Below are 17874 nucleotides of genomic sequence, written 5' to 3'. Positions count from 1 at the left end.
TATTGCATCTGTCGATAAGATGTGAGTTAGTATCTCACCTTTTTTATTGCATCTTTGGCCAACTCATCCACTTTCTCATTACCCAGTATACCGGCATGCCCTTTTGCCCATATAAATACTATAATCAATTACTTTTAATGGGAAATAAGCCACAATTTTACCAAAAAAATAATTTTATTAACGTTTCGAAGCCCAAATCGGGTTTCGTTGTCAAAATACAAAATACTACAAAATTGTGGCTTATTTCCCATTAAAAGTAATTGATTATAAAAAATGCCACAAGAAAATAGCTTCAGAACAATATAAATACTACTTCCACTTTAGACAAATTATTTTTTATATTACATAAAATTTTTGACTTGTATGAACTAAAATCAGTGTTTTCAATTGCATATAAGTATTGCAGATCTGGAGTCTGTTATTATCACAGCTTTTTCAATATTATTCTCTTTGATACATTCTAGAGCTTTTTCGATGGCTATAATCTCAGCTGTAAAAATACTACTAATACTAGATAATTTGTAATTATTATGTTGATGGGTATTTTGCACATACATAGCACATCCTACTCCTGTTTGATTTTTAGAACCGGAGTAGCCAACATTGATTTGACGTCACGACTATCACGGTCCATTAGTTTTTAAAGAACTCACGTTGTTATTGACTAAAATTGAATAGGTACAATAAATTCAAAACTAAATAAACAATTACGAATACCAAAGTTATATTTACTTACTGATACTTTTTGTGGACTAGAATTTCGTTCAAATTATTGCCCACTAGCAAATTGAACACGGACGACGTTTTTATCGTCGATTTTTGGCGGAGATCATCGACGTTTACTAATTCTATAGTCAATTGTAAACCGTCATCAACATTTGGTTCCAGACTCATCATAAAAATAGGCAAATGTTTTACTTCTTCGATGAGATAGTCGCCAAAAGGTGGCTTCCTTTTTATAATCTGGAATTCAAACGATATTAAGGTTCTAAAACTCTTGTCAGAAAAATTAAAAATTTAAAGAATTCCCAGGCAACCAATTGACGTCATATAACGTCGAGGAAACGTCAGTTTTTGGTTGAATTTATACCCGTGTTTGAACATTACGTCATATAGACGTCTTTTGTAGGTGATTTTAAATACGTAAGATTAATGACGTTAAAATACGTTTAACAAACGTTTTCATTTGAGACAGCCTAAGCCTCCGCGCAAATTGAAACACCCTGTAGGGAGAACGAGGTACAAAGGTGAGTATACATCAGAATCGTATTGTAGTCTTATGTTTTATAAACATGTTGTTGTTTGAATGTCCCTGATATCTTTAGAAACAAAAAAAATAGAAGGTTTTGTAATTTAACATGTGTTTTAACCGAAACAAAAGTTTGAAACACCTAGTAGGGAGAAAAAGGCACAAAGGTGAGTATACCTCGATATTATGTTGTAGAATACCGTGTAGTTTCTTTGTTATTAAAGATATTAGAGAAATTAAAAAAATTATATATTCACAAACTATGAGACTACAACATAATATCGAGGTATACTCACCTTTGTGCCTTTTTCTCCCTACAATGTGTCTCAAACTTTTGTTTCGCTTAAAACACATGTTAAATTACAAAACCGTCTATTTTTTTTTGTTTCTAAAGATATCAGGGACATTCAAAAATCAAAATGTTCACAAAACATAAGACTACAATAAGATTTCGATGTATACTCACATTTGTACCTCATCCTCCCTACAGGGCGTCTCAAACTTAACATAAGAAAAACATTTCTTTTCTTCCACCCGTTATAAGTACAAAAAAAAGTTTGAGTAAACCTCTGCATAACTGTGTAAATACTAAAGAAAAATCTAAAATAATAAAAAAAATTAGCGAAATCCTTTAATCTGTTCACGAAAAAATCTACTATGAAAATTCAGCAGAATTTTCTATAACCCTAACTTTTGACGAGCAGTTTATTATATCTACCCATATAAACAGACAAGGAACAGACATAAAAAGAAAATAAAAATAGTAAATACAAGTACAATAAGAAGGAAAAAGACAAAAAATTATAAAAGAAAAAACCAATGAAAATGAGCGATATGAAGGAAAAAATGACCAAAAATTGAAAAGAAAAATAAAAACGGAGAGAAGGGGTGTTTACAAAGAAATAGAAGAAAAGCCAAAATAAGGGTTAAAAAAGAAGACACGTGATTGTAAAAAGGGCGAGGATAATAAAATGAGGAGAACATAAACTAAAAATGATCTCACCAGCTCTAAATCGCGTGCGCTAGATTCCAGAATCTTTCCAAACGTATCTTTCCCGGCGTTCGCTAGTTGGGTAGCAAAAGTACTACCGATCCCAGTCAGTTGCTTACTGACAAACGGAGAATTTTCCCACAATTTGGCTGTCAGGCACTTTCCGAATATTATGGCATTGAGAAGAGCCATGTAGCAGTTATCCTCTCGCATCAATATATAATCTATTAAACCTGAAAAGTAAGGCTACATTAAAAACTGTACATCAACTTTTAAGATTCAGTTATTGAACAATTGTTTTGTTTGTTTTGTGTTTGTGTTAATTTTTTCTTGGTGTTGTTTATTTTGTTGTTCCTGCCTGTTATGTAGGCGAAGCAATAAAGCACTAAAATCGGCCTTACCTCCGAAAAAAAAAACGACAAGACGGATCTTAATAATTCTTTTTGCATTCGATTCATGAATGCGCCAGGAAACCTCGTGACCCCTAGCCATGAGATAACATTGAAAAACTGCATACAAATATGCATTCCTTAAGGCTATGGGTACATAATTCGCAAATATTTTACGGCTATCCCTACCTTTTCTGTCTTTACATGGCAAATTACGTGTAGTAAAATTCACACTGGTATGGATATGTACATGTTACTAGAATGTCATTCTACTTGACAATGTCATAACTAGCTTAAAGAGATGGCTTTTGAATGTTCTTGGATAACTGTTATTTTTTGTATAATTGCAAATTATTAATTCAGTTAATAAATGTGATAATTTTTTCACTAACTATGTATTCAGTGATTGTAATAATTTATATGTACCTACAACAAAAACTAATACTCAATCGAGAAAAGAGGAAAAGTGTGAAAGTGATTTTTTAATAGTATAATGTTACTATTGAACGCTTACAATTTTGAACATCTTTAACAACAAAATACTTGGATCACAGAATATATCTTGATGTATTCTTTGCTTCTATCTTCCATAAATAATACACAATAAATAACTTTTTATAAAGTTCACCTCTTAAATCAATTATTTATCAAATACACTATATACCAATATTATTTAATCAACAACTAAAAATATTCCCGATTCATGTCAAATAATTATTTAAAATTGTCACTGATTGTCAGTGTCTGACTGACAATATTCTATTCGACTAAGTGCGTTGTATGACAAAGATAGATTTGGAAAATATTACCACGGACATTGTGTTCATTTTTTCGAATCCTGAAAAAACCAGTAAATATTTTTGAAAAATCTAAACGCAGAATGAAAGACTAAATTATTACCGAGGGCCGAAAGTCCCTTAGAATAAATAAAAAGTTAATTTTGAATGAGATATTTGAAATTAAAAATAACACTAAATTTTCTCATAGTTTTTCACCCCTGTAACTTATTAAAATAAACATTATAGAAGTTCTCAGGGACGTTCGGCCCTCGCTAATAACGTAATCTTTCAATCTGCGTTTAAATTTTTTTAAAATACTTATTAGTTTTCTCAGAATTCGAAAAAAATGAATCCCCATTTGAATAGCATTGCAGCCGAAAAAACGTACCGATCCTCTTAAGTTCATCTCAAACAGACAATAAAAAAAATTCAGAACTCGTCAATTATCGGCGGAAATTTTGTTACTTGGGGGTTTTTGGGGTCGCTTAAAACGAATATGATGTAAGTGATCTGCGGAGTACCTGCTGCCCAAGGTACGTACTGTTTACCTCGTCTTATGGAGTTTTCGGCAAATTAATTTAAAAATTAGTCAAAAATCATTACTCGGAGGGTTTTTGGAGTAACTAACGACAAATATGACATCGGAAGTGATCTCCGGAGTACCTAGTGCCCAGGATATCTACTGTTTACCTCGTCTTGTGGAGTTTTCGGCAAAAAATTTATTAAAACATTAGTCAAAAATTATTACTCGGTGGTTTTTTTGTCGCTGACGACGAATATGACATCGGAAGTGATCTACGAAGTACCTAGTACCCAGGGTACCTACTGTTTACCTCGTTTTCTGCAGTTCTAGGCAAATTCATTAAGAAATTAGACAACATTCATTACTCGGTGGGTTTTTGGGGTATCTGACGAAGAATATAACATCGGAAGTGATCTCCGGAGTACCTGGTGCCCAGGGTACCTACTGTTTAGCTCGTCTTGTGGAGTTTTTGGCAAATTCATTAAAAAATTAGTAAAAAATCATTAGTCACGAGATTAACAGTAGGTACTTTGGGCATCAGGTACGCCGGAGATCACTTTCGATGTCATATTCGTCGTGAGAGACTCCAAAAACCCCCGAGTAATGAATTTTGACTAATTTTTTAATGGATTTGCCGAAAACTCCAGAAAACAAGGTAAACAGTAGGTACCCTGGGTACCAGGTATTCCGTAGATCACTTTCGATGTCATATTCGTCGTCAACGACCCAAAAAACCCCCCGAGTAATGATTTTTGGTTAATTTTTTAATGCATTTGTCGAAAACTCCAGAAGAAGTAAGTACCCTGGGCACCAAGTATTCCGGAGATCACTTCCGATGTCATATTCGTTGTTAGCGACCCCAAAAACCTCCGAGTAATTATTATTGACTAATTTTTTAATAAATTTTTAGCCGAAACTCCACAAGACGAGGTAAACAGTAGGTACCCTGGGCACCATGTACTCACGAAATCACTTCCGATGTCATATTCGTCGTTAGCGACCCCAAAACCCCCCGAGTAATGATTTTTGACTAATTTTTTAATGAATTTGCCGAAAACTCTACAAGACGAGGTAAACAGTAGGTACTCTGGGCAACAGGTAGGTACTCCGTAGATCACTTTTGACCTTATATTCGTTTTCAACGACCCCAAAAACCCCCGTGTAACAAAATTGAACTCATTTCCACCGATAATTGACGACTGAATTTTTTTATTGTCTGTTTGAGATGCACTTTAAGAATACATTTTCTGTCTGCAGCTATTCAATATTATATCATGGGTAGGGGTCACAAAGTTTCCTGTTGCATTCACGAATCGAATGCAAAAAAGAATTATTAAGATCCGTCTTGTCCTTTTTTGAGGTTCAGTGCTTTATTGCTTCCACTAATTTTTGTTATGCTTTTTTTGATTTTGTTATGTTGATCTTGCTTATTTTGTTTGTTTTGAATGTTTTGTTTTTTTTTTGTTTTTTTTTATTTTTTGTTTTGTTTGTTTGTTTTTCTTCTGTTTTGTTTGTCTTTTTTGCTTTGTCTAGTTTGTTCTGTTCTTGTTTGTTTTGTTTGCTTGTTTACTTAATTTACAATTGGTCGTTTTAAGAAAAAACAATTGTTCAACTCTTTTTAAATACTTACATTTTATAATGCGCTGTGCACTTCTCAGAATCTGATATGACTCTGTTTGGATGTTCACGTCTGTTATTTCTAGGTTTCCCAACACCGCTTGAATGACGCTAAAATAAAAAAAATATATATCCCAGATACAGAGATGCCAGGCAGCTAAAACTGTGCTGAGTCTTATTTTTTAATAACATAAAACGTAAAGAAATGAAAAAAATTGAATTCTAGGAGTGAGGGCATTTTGCCTATCTTAACATCTTAATAACCCGTTATTCCTGATAACTAAAGGGCTAAAACTGGGAGATATGCTGGCACCGACTCTGTTTAATATATATGCATTTAATATGTTATAAGAAAAATGTCCGTAAACCCAAAAAGTTTACTGTTTAATAAGTCTAAGCAAATTGTAATATACGCAGATGATGTAAACTTGATAGGAAGAACCGCAAGAGACATTATAGGCTATTGATTATGTATTTTAGAAAGGAACTACAACGTTAAAGGGGTTTTATTGTTTCATATAGTCAATTAACCTCTAAATATGCTACCATTTAAAGGGGTGCGTTTTTGAGAAAGGGGTGAATTAGTCCCTAGGCACAGGGCGAATTAGGGTGAGTTCTGTTCACTTTTGGTACAAACACGTCTACAGGAAAATTGTTCCAGGTTAAATTTACTATCAAAATATCACATTTTAAAGTCAAAAATATTTACTTTTTACAAAAATATATTCAAAAGAAAAGCAAGAGAAAAACACGAAAGATAACAATTTTGTTTTTTGCCCTATACCTTTTTTCCACGGGGATATAGGTATAGGCATTGCTTTAGCGAAAAAAACTTCCATCCTTCCACTATAAAATGATATCTGGCAGAAGTCTTTATCATTTAGTTTCCAAAATATGATTTTTCAAACTTCGCCACTCACAGCGATTTTGGGCCATTTTCCTTGTTACTTCGCAAACATTGTTCTGTAACTTTTTTCTATGCAGCTTTAAGTAGGTATATGCAATGTTACATTTAATAGGAAGAAAAATCAATTACCTTTAAAATGGTCTATTGCAGAAGGCTGTATTTGAGCAAGATATGGTTTGTCATAGTTTTATACTTTTAATGGTTTTTGATATTATTTACGATTATTTTTAAATTTCTCATTATAACTTTTTTTATTGTATATTTAGGTATATACATTGTGCAATAAAAAAGAAAGTATATTTTCTTTACTTTAAAATGGTATATGGTAAAAAATTCTAGGACTATTTTTAAACTAAATATGCTTTATCAAAGTGTGACATATACACATGCAATAGGTCCCACTAAGTTGGAACCAAATGGAAAACTTTTTTATTATTAACTTTATGAAAAAAAAAATAGTCTAAAACCTAATATGCAATCATCAAGTATCAAATTTTATCAATAGTGTACGAGGTATGTTAAAAAATATGAATTTCGCTCAAGAGTAAAGTACCATTCTATTTCACAATATCGAAAAGTGTTATTAAGAAAAGTTATTTGGAATTAAAAATTATGTTCCAATATGCAATTATATTCTTCTAATTGAAAAAATAAACAATTTTAAAATTTTTCTCAGAATACACCTTTGGATATTCTACGGATATCTTGTTTAAAAGTAGTCTTAGAATTTTTTGCACTACACCATTTTAAAGAAAAGAAAGTAAGCTTTTTTTATTCCACAATGTATATACTATATACCTAAATGTACAAGAAAAAAAGGCATAATGAGAAATTCAAAAAAATATTCATAAGTAATATCAAAAATCATTAAAAGTATAAAACCTTGAAAAAGCAGAACTTGCTTAAAAATAGTCGTAAAGGTTTTACCTTATACAGTAGACCATTACATTTACCTTATACAGTAGACATTATATAGGTAATTGGCTTCTGTTTCTACTAAATGTACAATGGCATATACCTAGAAATGCGAAGAAAAAAGTTACAGAACAATGTTTGGGAAGTAATGGGGAAAATGGCCCAAAAGTGCTGTGAGCACCGAATTTTGAAAAATCCTATTTCGGAAACTATAAATCCTGGAGACTTCTACCAAACGTCATTTTAAAGAGGAAGGATGGTGGTTGCTAACAAAGCACACTTCTCTCTGTCGCAGGTGTTTGGATCCAAAGACATCCATAGGTAAATAAAGTTTAAAATATATAAAACCATCATACGACCAATAGCAACATATGGCGTAGAAACATGGACCATGACATAAAAAACAGTAAACCTTATTTACTTTTGAAAGAAAGATATTAAGAAGGATATTGTGACCCATTTGCGACAATTTTGTATGGAGAATAATATTCAACCACGAGTTATACCAGTATTACAAAGAACCATTATTATATAATAATGGATACTGACAGAACACCTAATAGAACGCTTAGCGGAACTATGGTGGGACGTCGGCCAGTAGGAAGATCAAGGAAGAGGTGGATAGAAGAAGTGAGAACCGACGCTAAAAAGATATTGAGGATGGATAATTGGAGGAGAGCAGCCAGGGACAGAGATACTTGGAGGCGGATGCTGGGGGAAGCCAGAGCTCGACTTGGGCTGTGGCGCCATAGAAGAAAGAGAGAACGGGGACACCCTCTGTACAGTGTGCGGCAAAATAAACAGTACTGAGTACTGAAATAAATATTCAAATGTTAAATTTTAAACGTAAAATTAAACATATTTTTCAATCACTAACTTACCAGTTGACTTTCATGTCACAAGTTTTAATTTTTCCGTTCAAAGGAAATCGGATGGTCTGCTTTTTGGCATTTTTATTTAACAAGTTCAAACTTTTCTTGTCGTTTACCCTTAACCGCATATCGGCGAATTCTTCGCATTTAGATATCATAGCCAGGATTTGTATAAAAACTTCTTTACCCGATATCTAAAATGTTTTCGATTAAATTTGACAGCATGTGAGGCACAGGTGAACCAGAATAGTAATAGACGTGAACATACTGTGCGCGTAAGCAGATTTCAAATTACGGCACAGAACGCTCAGTTGATCGAGAACCGCTTTGCTGTTTTATGTGGATATGTAGTTTCACCATAGCCACCTTTACTTTACAAGCCATGAAGAGAAAAAGGCAACGTCGCAATTGATGACGTCGGTAGTCTGACTTTCGGACTACCGCTTTCGAAACTACGATTTTAAAGTACAAATTCTGGTAAAATTTATAATATTTTTTGAGTCGAACAAGAAAATATTATTAATTAGAAGTTTGTACAAAATAATATTAAAAGTAATTCCTTGTAAGTAACGTTTATTATACAAAAAAAAAACAATAACAAGAATATAAATGGGATTCATTTTTTTCGAATCCTAAGAAAACTAATAAGTATTTTTCAAAAATTTAAACGCTGAGTGAAAGATTACGTTAGGACCGAGGGCCCAAAGTCCCTGAAAACTTCTATGTTTATTTTAATAAGTTACAGGGGTGAAAAACTAAGAAAATTTAGTGTGATTTTAGTTTCAAATATGTCATTAAAAAAAACTTTTTATTCATTCTAAGGGACTTTCGGCCCTCGGTAATAAAGTAGTATTTTATTCTGCGTTTAAATTTTTCAAAAATACTTATTAGTTTTCTCAGAATTCGAAAAAAAATGAATACATTTAAAATACAGGCGTCAAAATTTTGCATTTTGTCCTTTCCCCTTAAAGTTTGTCGCACTTATTTAGAAACACCCTGAATTGATAAAGAACAAATCTAGTTGTTAAACATAAGCGAATTAATCAAAAAAACGGAATGTTAAGAAAACCGGAGGCTATAGTTGGGTTTTAATTTCAGTATTTTATAAATGCCCTGTACACCATAAAAATTTAACTGGTTAGCAACAATATTATTACAGCGGTATTGTCAAAGAATTAGGCTATAACATATTAAAAAAATCACTTAAATCTGCCAACAGGTTTAGGAAATATAAGACATTAAAAATGACAAAATTTTTAAGTGAATTATATTGAACTAAAATCATCTTAATAACATACCTTTTAATGTTCTTTATAATTTGGAGCACGAAATATTGTAAAATATTTCAGTTTGTAAATACAGTGAAAATTAGTTAAAAACAAATGAGAACTGTCAGAATTAATCGGTCTACCAATAGATGTTGCCAAGTTTCAACTTCATGGCTTGTTAAGTAAAGGTGGCTATGAGTTTCACTGTAGAATAGTGTAGAAGCGGTTCGCGACGTTGACAAATTTTGTGTACGATCTCAATTTTTAATAATTTTTAGTAATAGTGATTTTTAATTTTGTAATTATTCGTTTAATCTAAAGTATAGTATAAAGTGAAGCGAAAATTTTTGAATGATCAAGAGAAATGTGAAATATTACACTTTATGTTAAAATTTGCTCAACGAGAAGCAGCTGCTGATAAACCTATTATTAACTTTAAAAAAATACAAGAGCGTATAGCTAGTGTGACAGGTAATTTGATAAATAACCTAATAAAAAGAATAATAAATAATCTGAGGTTTATGGGTTGCATTTTCAGGAGTTTCTGTGTGTAGCATCAAAAATATTGCAAAGGGCGTGAAATTACAGCAGGAAATATAGGGAGTATAGGAACCGTGGCAACCCTGTAATTCAAGCCCCAAATGAATTCTGCAGCCCTCCTGTGGTTTTCGCTCAGCTCACGTCTATTTCTATTCTGGTAGTAGTGTAATGTACATGATATATTGTTATTTATTGATTACAAATTGGTTATCTTAACTTACAAGACTTACCTGCGTGAACATCTTCATAGTCTCGAAATCGACGTAATATCTCGCCATTAAACTGCCTGTCATTGTTGGAGCTACGTTGATGTTTTCATCCATAATAATCATTCCTGCACTTACCAGTTTGTTTAGATCTATCTGGAACATTTCTGGAACAAGATACAAGGTGACTGTAGTTAAAGGATTAATATCCTTTAATTTTTAAAGAAATAATTAAAATTGATGAACGAAGGAACAATGAAAATCAGATACAAGGAAGAGTTATAGAAGGAAATTGACAAAGAAGAAGAAATGACAAAAATGGTAGAAGAAGAATGAGTTTACACTCTTTTTTATTTATTTCAAAAATAAAAAACTTAAAAATATTTTTTTAAAGTCTTTTCATTATTATACTTGTAATTTGTCGGAATATTAATTGCACAACACAACAATTAACAAGAAATCATTTAAATACTCATACCGTTCTCATACACTTGATTCATTTTCTCCTTTTTCCATATTTTCTGCGTCACTATCATCATTCAATTCAATAATAAAATTTCTACCATTAATGCGAAAATCCCAAATTTTCTTATAGTATTCTTCAACTTTGACCACTAGCTCTGGCGATCTTTTTGTGCCAGTCTTCTTTGGTTATATTAGATACTTACTTCTTTTTTAATTATGTCAATGACCTTCTTATCAAATTTAGGAAATGTATTATACTGTTTGGCTCCAAGTTTAGGATCAGTGTTCAGTTTAGTCAACGTTACAATCCTGTATTTCCTTCCCACATCATTTTAAAACATTCAGAACCCATCTCCAAAACCCCATATAAGCAGAATGGGAGAAGGAAAACTGGTGAAGACAGTACGAGACAAACGGCTGAACGGCTGAAGAATATACTCCTTCTTGGATACTCGTCCGAAAGCCAAGGAAGAGATGGAGTGACAACCTGGATACCTGATGAAAAGGCATCCGAAGATGAAACAGGCGCGAGCCAATTAAGGAAGCAGGAAGAAGAACCCATCTGTCAGTGTCTCCACAACATAGCTACAATAATTAGATGCGATCCTTTATTTACAGGCATTTTTGATATGCACAATACACATGTTTGAACCATCTTTCGTGTTGTTATTGTACGCAACCAGTGTTGTACACATTGTACCACTGACGCCACATCATTATTCAAAATAGTTTAATTACAGCAAACAACACTTTACACCTTACCAAGGAAATGCTTAATCACTATTTAAAATAATTGAATTCAGCAAACAACATTCTATAGGTACTTACACTCTACCAAGGAACTGCTTCCCAACTAAAACGATTCGCACAGACAACCGGTCGGCTGTAAACAGAAAAGGGATCAAACGTTGCCGCTTTTAAAGTGTTCTATATATTACCGCTGTCGTGTTGGACCTTAAGGGACGGAAAGCGCCAACTCTCGAACTCAGGAAACGCAGATTCTTTCGATTGTTTTATTTGAACGTACACATACATGGTTCAAGTATTGTAGGTTATACCGAAGTGTCACGTTACGTCATGCTTTCAAGGTTCACATTTAAAATTCTCTTTTCTTAAAAAATCCTTCTCGCTTTTTATTTGCTCGATCTTGACCTTTGGATTTAACGTGTTTTTATACTTTTTACTACAAGGTCGTATATACAACCTACGAAACTTCACCGTTGTTTATACATAACAATGCGACACCTCGTTAGTGCGACCTACTTGCGGATAAACATATGATTTAATAATTACGTATCATATATATATATATATATATATATATATATATATATATATATATATATATTATAATATAAGGGTTTGTACCCTTACTATACACCGCGACTAATTTAGTACCAATTCGCAAAACCATCTGGTCTAATTGTTAGGCAAGTCTTAAAAATCAGATTAAACAAAAGTGTAAATTCAACACTAAATAATGTATTTATGGATTATATAACGAGTGTCGATAACGATTAAAGTAACCTGTAAAACCCAGGCTTAATTAAGCTATCGGGCGATGCTAGGAATCTATTCCACTAATGCATCAACAGTTTACCCATCTAAACCGCTTTAATTAGTTTTAAATTTATTGAAATGATTTGTAAAAATAATAACAAAGTAGGTACATCTTACCTAATAATTTTCGGTCCAATTGTTCCTTCGTATAGTTTAGCGACAATCCATAGTGTCGCGGATTCGCTCGTGCCCTTATATACAGAAACGTGGAAGCCAGCCATTGCAACGCCACGTCCAAGCCTGTGATAGTGCCCAAAACTACCTCGGCATTTAGATGCTCAGTGAGATGCCTGTGTAGGTTCGATTCTATCGGTTCGCTGGAGCTCAACATTTTTTCGATCTTAACCTGGAAACCGAAGTCGTTGGTATGGTTAAAGTAATGGAAAGAAGGAATAAAAAGGAGAAAGAGAAGGAACAGAACGAAGAAAATAACAACAATAATGAAATGAATGAGAGAAAAAGGCATTCTATAAACAAGATCTTAGTTACATACCTTGTCCTCATTCGTTGTCAAAATTAAAGCAGTGGCGCTGGTGTCAAACTGAGGTCTTCCAGCTCTTCCGATCATCTGATGAATGGCAGTGGCGCTATAATCTTGAAAACCTCTATTGGTATAGCATTTGGTCGACTTGATGATTACCAAGTGTGCGGGAAGGTTCACGCCCATGGCTAACGTGCTGGTGGCGATCATGATAGGCAAATCGCCTCCGCGGAAGATTTCTTCGACTGTATGCCTGGTGCATGGATCCATTCCTAAATGGTATTTAACTTTAGTTACAGTAAACACTAGTCACTTTTACTTTAAGGAGGGGGTATGGTTTGAAATCAACATATCAAGCACATTTTTGTGAATTTTTTTCGAAGCTATGGTAGAATTATTTTATTTTTAAATTAAATAAGCATATTAAGTACAATTCAAAGAATATGCTAGAAAAAAATTCAATCCAAAATGTTGAAAAATAATCCATTGGTGACAAATTTTGACAGGCAGCTCACAAAAAAATGGATTTTGCGGTGGACATCAGAACTCGACACTCGATCATACGAAATAAAAAATTCAAAAAGATTTTATTAGCTTATGAGTTTCACGAGGTCACAACGTGGTTGGTATCGCTCAGAAATCAAAAAAATTAAATTTTTGGTAAAAATTTTGTGAAAATCAACAGATTTATTATTGTTGAACAAAAAATAAGCAAAAAAAGAAAAATATCTCGACGTTGTTACCTCATGAACTGTCTAAAGAAAATCTGTGCAAAATATCAGGTAGATCGGCCTAGTAGTTTTTCAGTTACAATGTCCACCGCATAAGCAGTTTTGAGAAAAATGCGTTTAAAGTTTTGACAACTGCATCTTCATCTTCTTATTTGTCTGCCAAATCGTAAAGTGATGCACATTGGAATATGTTTTTTGAATCGAGGAATAATCTACAAAAGAGAAGGCGAACAGTTGTTTAACGTTTCTCACTACGCTCAAGCGTGCTGGCGCGAAGTCGCGGCAAAGCGAGTCGAAGGTAGGGATATTCAACACCCTGTATCTCTGGTAATTTTACTCCGATTATTTTTAAATTTTCAGAGTGTATTCTTGAAAGTATGCACTTTTATTTGAAATAATAAAAAAAATTAAATATTTCAAACCATACCCCCCCTTAACTAATGACTGTAACCAGAAACTGTTAACCTTCCTAATACCAAGTCAATTTTAGAACACTTAGTATCAGATACCTAGTACCAGCAGAAAATGTTAAAAGCATTGATACAATGCCGAATAGACCATTGCTACACTAACATGATCAAATAATATGTATCTATCTAAAGGGAACGGCTAGCGTAAGACTATCTGAACAACAAACAAAGAAATTATGTATACAACGATGAGTACGGCAAGGAGACACCATCTAACCAACGCAACGCTATTTACAACCCTTTTAGAACACACTTTTAAGAAGGCAGATCTAAACGAATATGGTATCAACGTAAATGGAGAGAAGCTCAGTAATTTGGGATTCACAGAGACATCATTCTTATAAACGATCGTATGGATGATGCAATAATAATGTTGAACAAATTATATCACGCTTCCTTAGAGGTCGGAGTAAAGATTAACATCAACAACTTAAATAACGATTAATACCGTGCTAAATCGTAATATTATTGTTGATGGAATGGATATTGAGCAGACTGCATCTTATAAGTACTTGGGATATGAAATTCGGTTGGGAAGAGATAACCAGACGTGCGAGCCCCACGACGCATAGGATTAGCCTGGGCAGCGTTTGGTAAACTGGTCTATGTATTTAAATCGGACTTACCCATATGCCTCAAAAGGAAAATCTTTGACCAGTGTGTGTTGCCTGTACTCACTTATGCAACGGCGGATCCAGCAACCTTGTAAGGAGGGGGCAATGAAATAAACATTTTCTTGTCAATGGCGTAAGCAGGATTCTTTTTTGGGATGGGCTGTTATTTTCTTCTTCTCCATGTACCATGTCCTTTCAGAAGGTGTTTACTATCATAGCTATCTTAATTTTATTCACTGCCATCCTAAATCAACAATAAAGTTCTTCTTCGTTCTGGACTGCGTTTGCCTGCTGTTTTCACTTACATAATATTTTGTAGCAACCTATATTTGGGACCTCTCATTACATGTCCGAAGTACTCCAGCTTTTCTTTTCTTGAAGCTTTTTATGATCTCAGTAGTCTTGCTAAGACGTTCTAGTATTGTGGAGATTCGAATCTTTTCCACCCAAGAAACTCTTAAAATTTTTCTACAGCACCACTCCCTGAAAGCCTCAAGGCGATTTAGGTCGATTTTATTCACAGTCCAATACTTGACACCATACAGTAAGACCGAGAACACGTAGGAGCGAAGTAGAGGAATCCTTAATGCCACTTTTAGGCCTTTGTTACATAATATTTCGAACATCCTTTTAAAAGCGGCTCTTATTCGGGTTTTTTTTAAATCGTAATTATCTTTCTTAAAAAAAAAGTGTCATACGAAGTTTGATAAATTCAGAAATGAAGATATAAGAAGAGAGCTGGAACAAGAACCGATAATAAGGAAGATCGAAAACCAACAATTGGGCTGGTTTGGCCACATACAACGAATAGAGCAAAAGAGACTAACAAAGAAGTTACATGAAGCCAAAATGGAAAAATAAGGAAAGGCCGAGGAAGACATGAATGGACGAGATCCAGAATATAGGTGAAAGGAAACAACATGGGTATAGAGATATAAAGAACCTGGCCACCAATAGAAGCGCTTGGAAGAAATGGATAAGAGGCGGACCCCGACATCCAACGCCCTGAAGGGCCCAAGGATTATGACAAATAAAGAAAGAAAAAAGTGTCAATAGACATCAGCCGAGGTCTCAAGGAGGGGGCAATTGACTCCATTGACCCCCCCTTGGATCCGCGCCTGCACTTATGTAGCCGAAACATTAACACCCACAAAAAAGGTAGTTAACAGGATTCGCGTAACTCAGAGGGCTATGGAGCACCAGATGTTGGGTGTCTCCCTGAGAGACCGAATCCTAAACGAAGAAATACGCCATAGAATAAAAACAACCGACGCTGTCGAAAATATCGCGTCGCTAAAGTGGAATAGGGAACTCGCACTTTTTTTATTACATAATAATGTTCAGTTTTGTATAAACATGAGATTTCCAAAATTTCACGCTTCAAAAACTCATAATAACTTAGAAGTACAAATTTAAAGTCTTCTTTATCTTAAAATAGTTCAAACGACCCGTGACGTCACAGAGTTTGACTATGTGGTTCAGTTTATGGTTATATTTACGTATATTCTTCTTCTTCTTCTTTAGTTTCTTGGCCTCCACTTACTTGGGTATTCTATATTCTAATGACATTTATCGTATGTCATTGTAATAAAATATACCAGTTTGTTGAGATTGCAGTTTGATACAGTTTTTGAAGGAAAGGAAAGAAGGTTTACTATTGAAAATAAAACCATTTTGTAAAAGTACAAATTTTCTGTGAATAGTTCAAACGATCAAAAACATTTATAACGTCACATAACTGCATTTTCTACTGACTGTACTGACGTTTATAATGTCTAATTTAAAATTATATATATATTGTGTGTGTGTGTTTATATTTTATTGGCACTGGTTTAAGCAACCAACTGGCCAGTCAATGTGTTTTGAATTCTCTCTGTTACAAAATATATGCTTAGTATCTAAATTTAAAACTATTACTACTACGAAGTTTTTTTTTACTTTTTTTTTATATATATTTTTTAACAAATTTTTTTTATTATATTTTTTATTTTTTTTATTTAGTTATTTTCTTTTGTTTTTTTTTTGTATATTTTTTTTACTACGCTAAGACCTAAACCCGATTCAACCTCGCTGAGGTTTAGATCTTCTTAGTAACTTTTTATTTTATTTAATTATTATTTTTTTATAATTTTTTTTATTCTTTTTTTTCAGAGCTTTAATTTTAAACAATTAACATTATATATACAATTGGTGTAGAATGTAAACATACAACCCTGTGACGTCACGACGCGTTTTGGGGTGGCTGGTATAAGTTGAATTTTTAGTCGTCTTTAGGGGCCAAACGAAAGACAAACAAAACTTTTTTGTTTTTGATACAGGTTCTAAATTATGTTCTGTTGTGATTTATACCATTGTTTTCGAATTTAAAATTTTATGCAAGTTCCCTATTGCGCAGGACACGTCTCCAGATTGTCAGACAACCGATGGACAAAACGTATTGTCGAGTGGAGGCCACGAGAAGAAGCACTACGGAGCAGAGAACGCCCACCAACCAGATGGGCCGACGATCTGAAGCATGTTATCGGTAACTGAATGCAAGCTGCACAAAACAGAGACATATGGAAAGAGCTGAGGGAGACCTATGTCCAGCAGTGGACGCGTACGGGTTGATGATGATGAGTACCAAGTGGAGCAGTGTTTTTTGTTCGAGAAAACTTGTCCCCTCTGGTATTAGGAAGGTAGAGAGTAAAAATGTGTAACACAAAAGATACTCGCCTGCATGATGGACTCCAATACCGTTTTTTATCATTTCTTTGATCTTTAAATCAGTAATCGGCTGTGAAAGTTGTTGTAACTTCTCTACCTGACTGAAATCCAACTTGATATTGAGAGTCTGTAGTAAATGTTTGGCTGTCATCTCCACGCTTTTCCTCGTACTACAGAAAATCTGACGAAATAATAATTTATAAGTAAAATTGTGACGGTTTATAGTGTAGAGTGACTTACTAGAGCTGGTTTTCCTTCGGAATATTGTATTAGTAGTGATTGCAACCGATAGTTTAATGAAAGATCAAACTTAAAGTGGTGGTTTTGGTGTGCGTTGAAACCGAGAATGATTTTGTTCAAATGGACTGGTCGTATTTCCTCTGGAAACCTACAAACAAATATATAAGGTACTATAAACGAATAAGATACTTCATCATCATCATTAGCTCTATAACCCATAACCCATGATTGATCATTGTCTGTTCTAGAATTAGCTTCCATTTCTTCCTATCCTTCGCCTTGGTTTTTTCAATTTTCGTATTCTTAACAGTGTAAGTCGTCTTCCACCTGGTCCTTAAATAGTGTTCTGGG

The 17874-nt window shown here is 33.7% G+C and overlaps 2 protein-coding genes across 2 annotated transcripts in view; one reads left to right on the top strand and one right to left on the bottom strand.

Annotated features, from left to right (window-relative positions):
* LOC114327682 (exopolyphosphatase PRUNE1-like) overlaps window positions 1–17874 on the top strand; it is a 414555-nt gene that overhangs the window by 82203 nt on the left and 314478 nt on the right. The window lies entirely within an intron of this gene.
* LOC114327684 (uncharacterized) overlaps window positions 1–17874 on the bottom strand; it is a 76031-nt gene that overhangs the window by 38056 nt on the left and 20101 nt on the right. Inside the window, exons 5-13 of the mRNA XM_028276370.2 lie at window positions 17524–17671; window positions 17293–17464; window positions 12775–13034; window positions 12399–12627; window positions 10281–10423; window positions 8252–8436; window positions 5562–5659; window positions 2253–2473; window positions 737–963 (exon numbers count right to left, since the gene is read on the bottom strand). Coding sequence (XP_028132171.2) covers window positions 737–963; window positions 2253–2473; window positions 5562–5659; window positions 8252–8436; window positions 10281–10423; window positions 12399–12627; window positions 12775–13034; window positions 17293–17464; window positions 17524–17671 — 1683 coding nt within the window. The remainder of the gene's footprint in view (window positions 1–736; window positions 964–2252; window positions 2474–5561; window positions 5660–8251; window positions 8437–10280; window positions 10424–12398; window positions 12628–12774; window positions 13035–17292; window positions 17465–17523; window positions 17672–17874) is intronic.

The sequence above is a fragment of the Diabrotica virgifera genome, chromosome 2 (assembly GCF_917563875.1).
Source record: "Diabrotica virgifera virgifera chromosome 2, PGI_DIABVI_V3a".
Taxonomy (NCBI): Eukaryota; Metazoa; Arthropoda; class Insecta; order Coleoptera; family Chrysomelidae; genus Diabrotica; species Diabrotica virgifera.
Note: the sequence above shows the minus strand (reverse complement) of the source record. Positions and strands in the feature narration are given on the sequence as shown.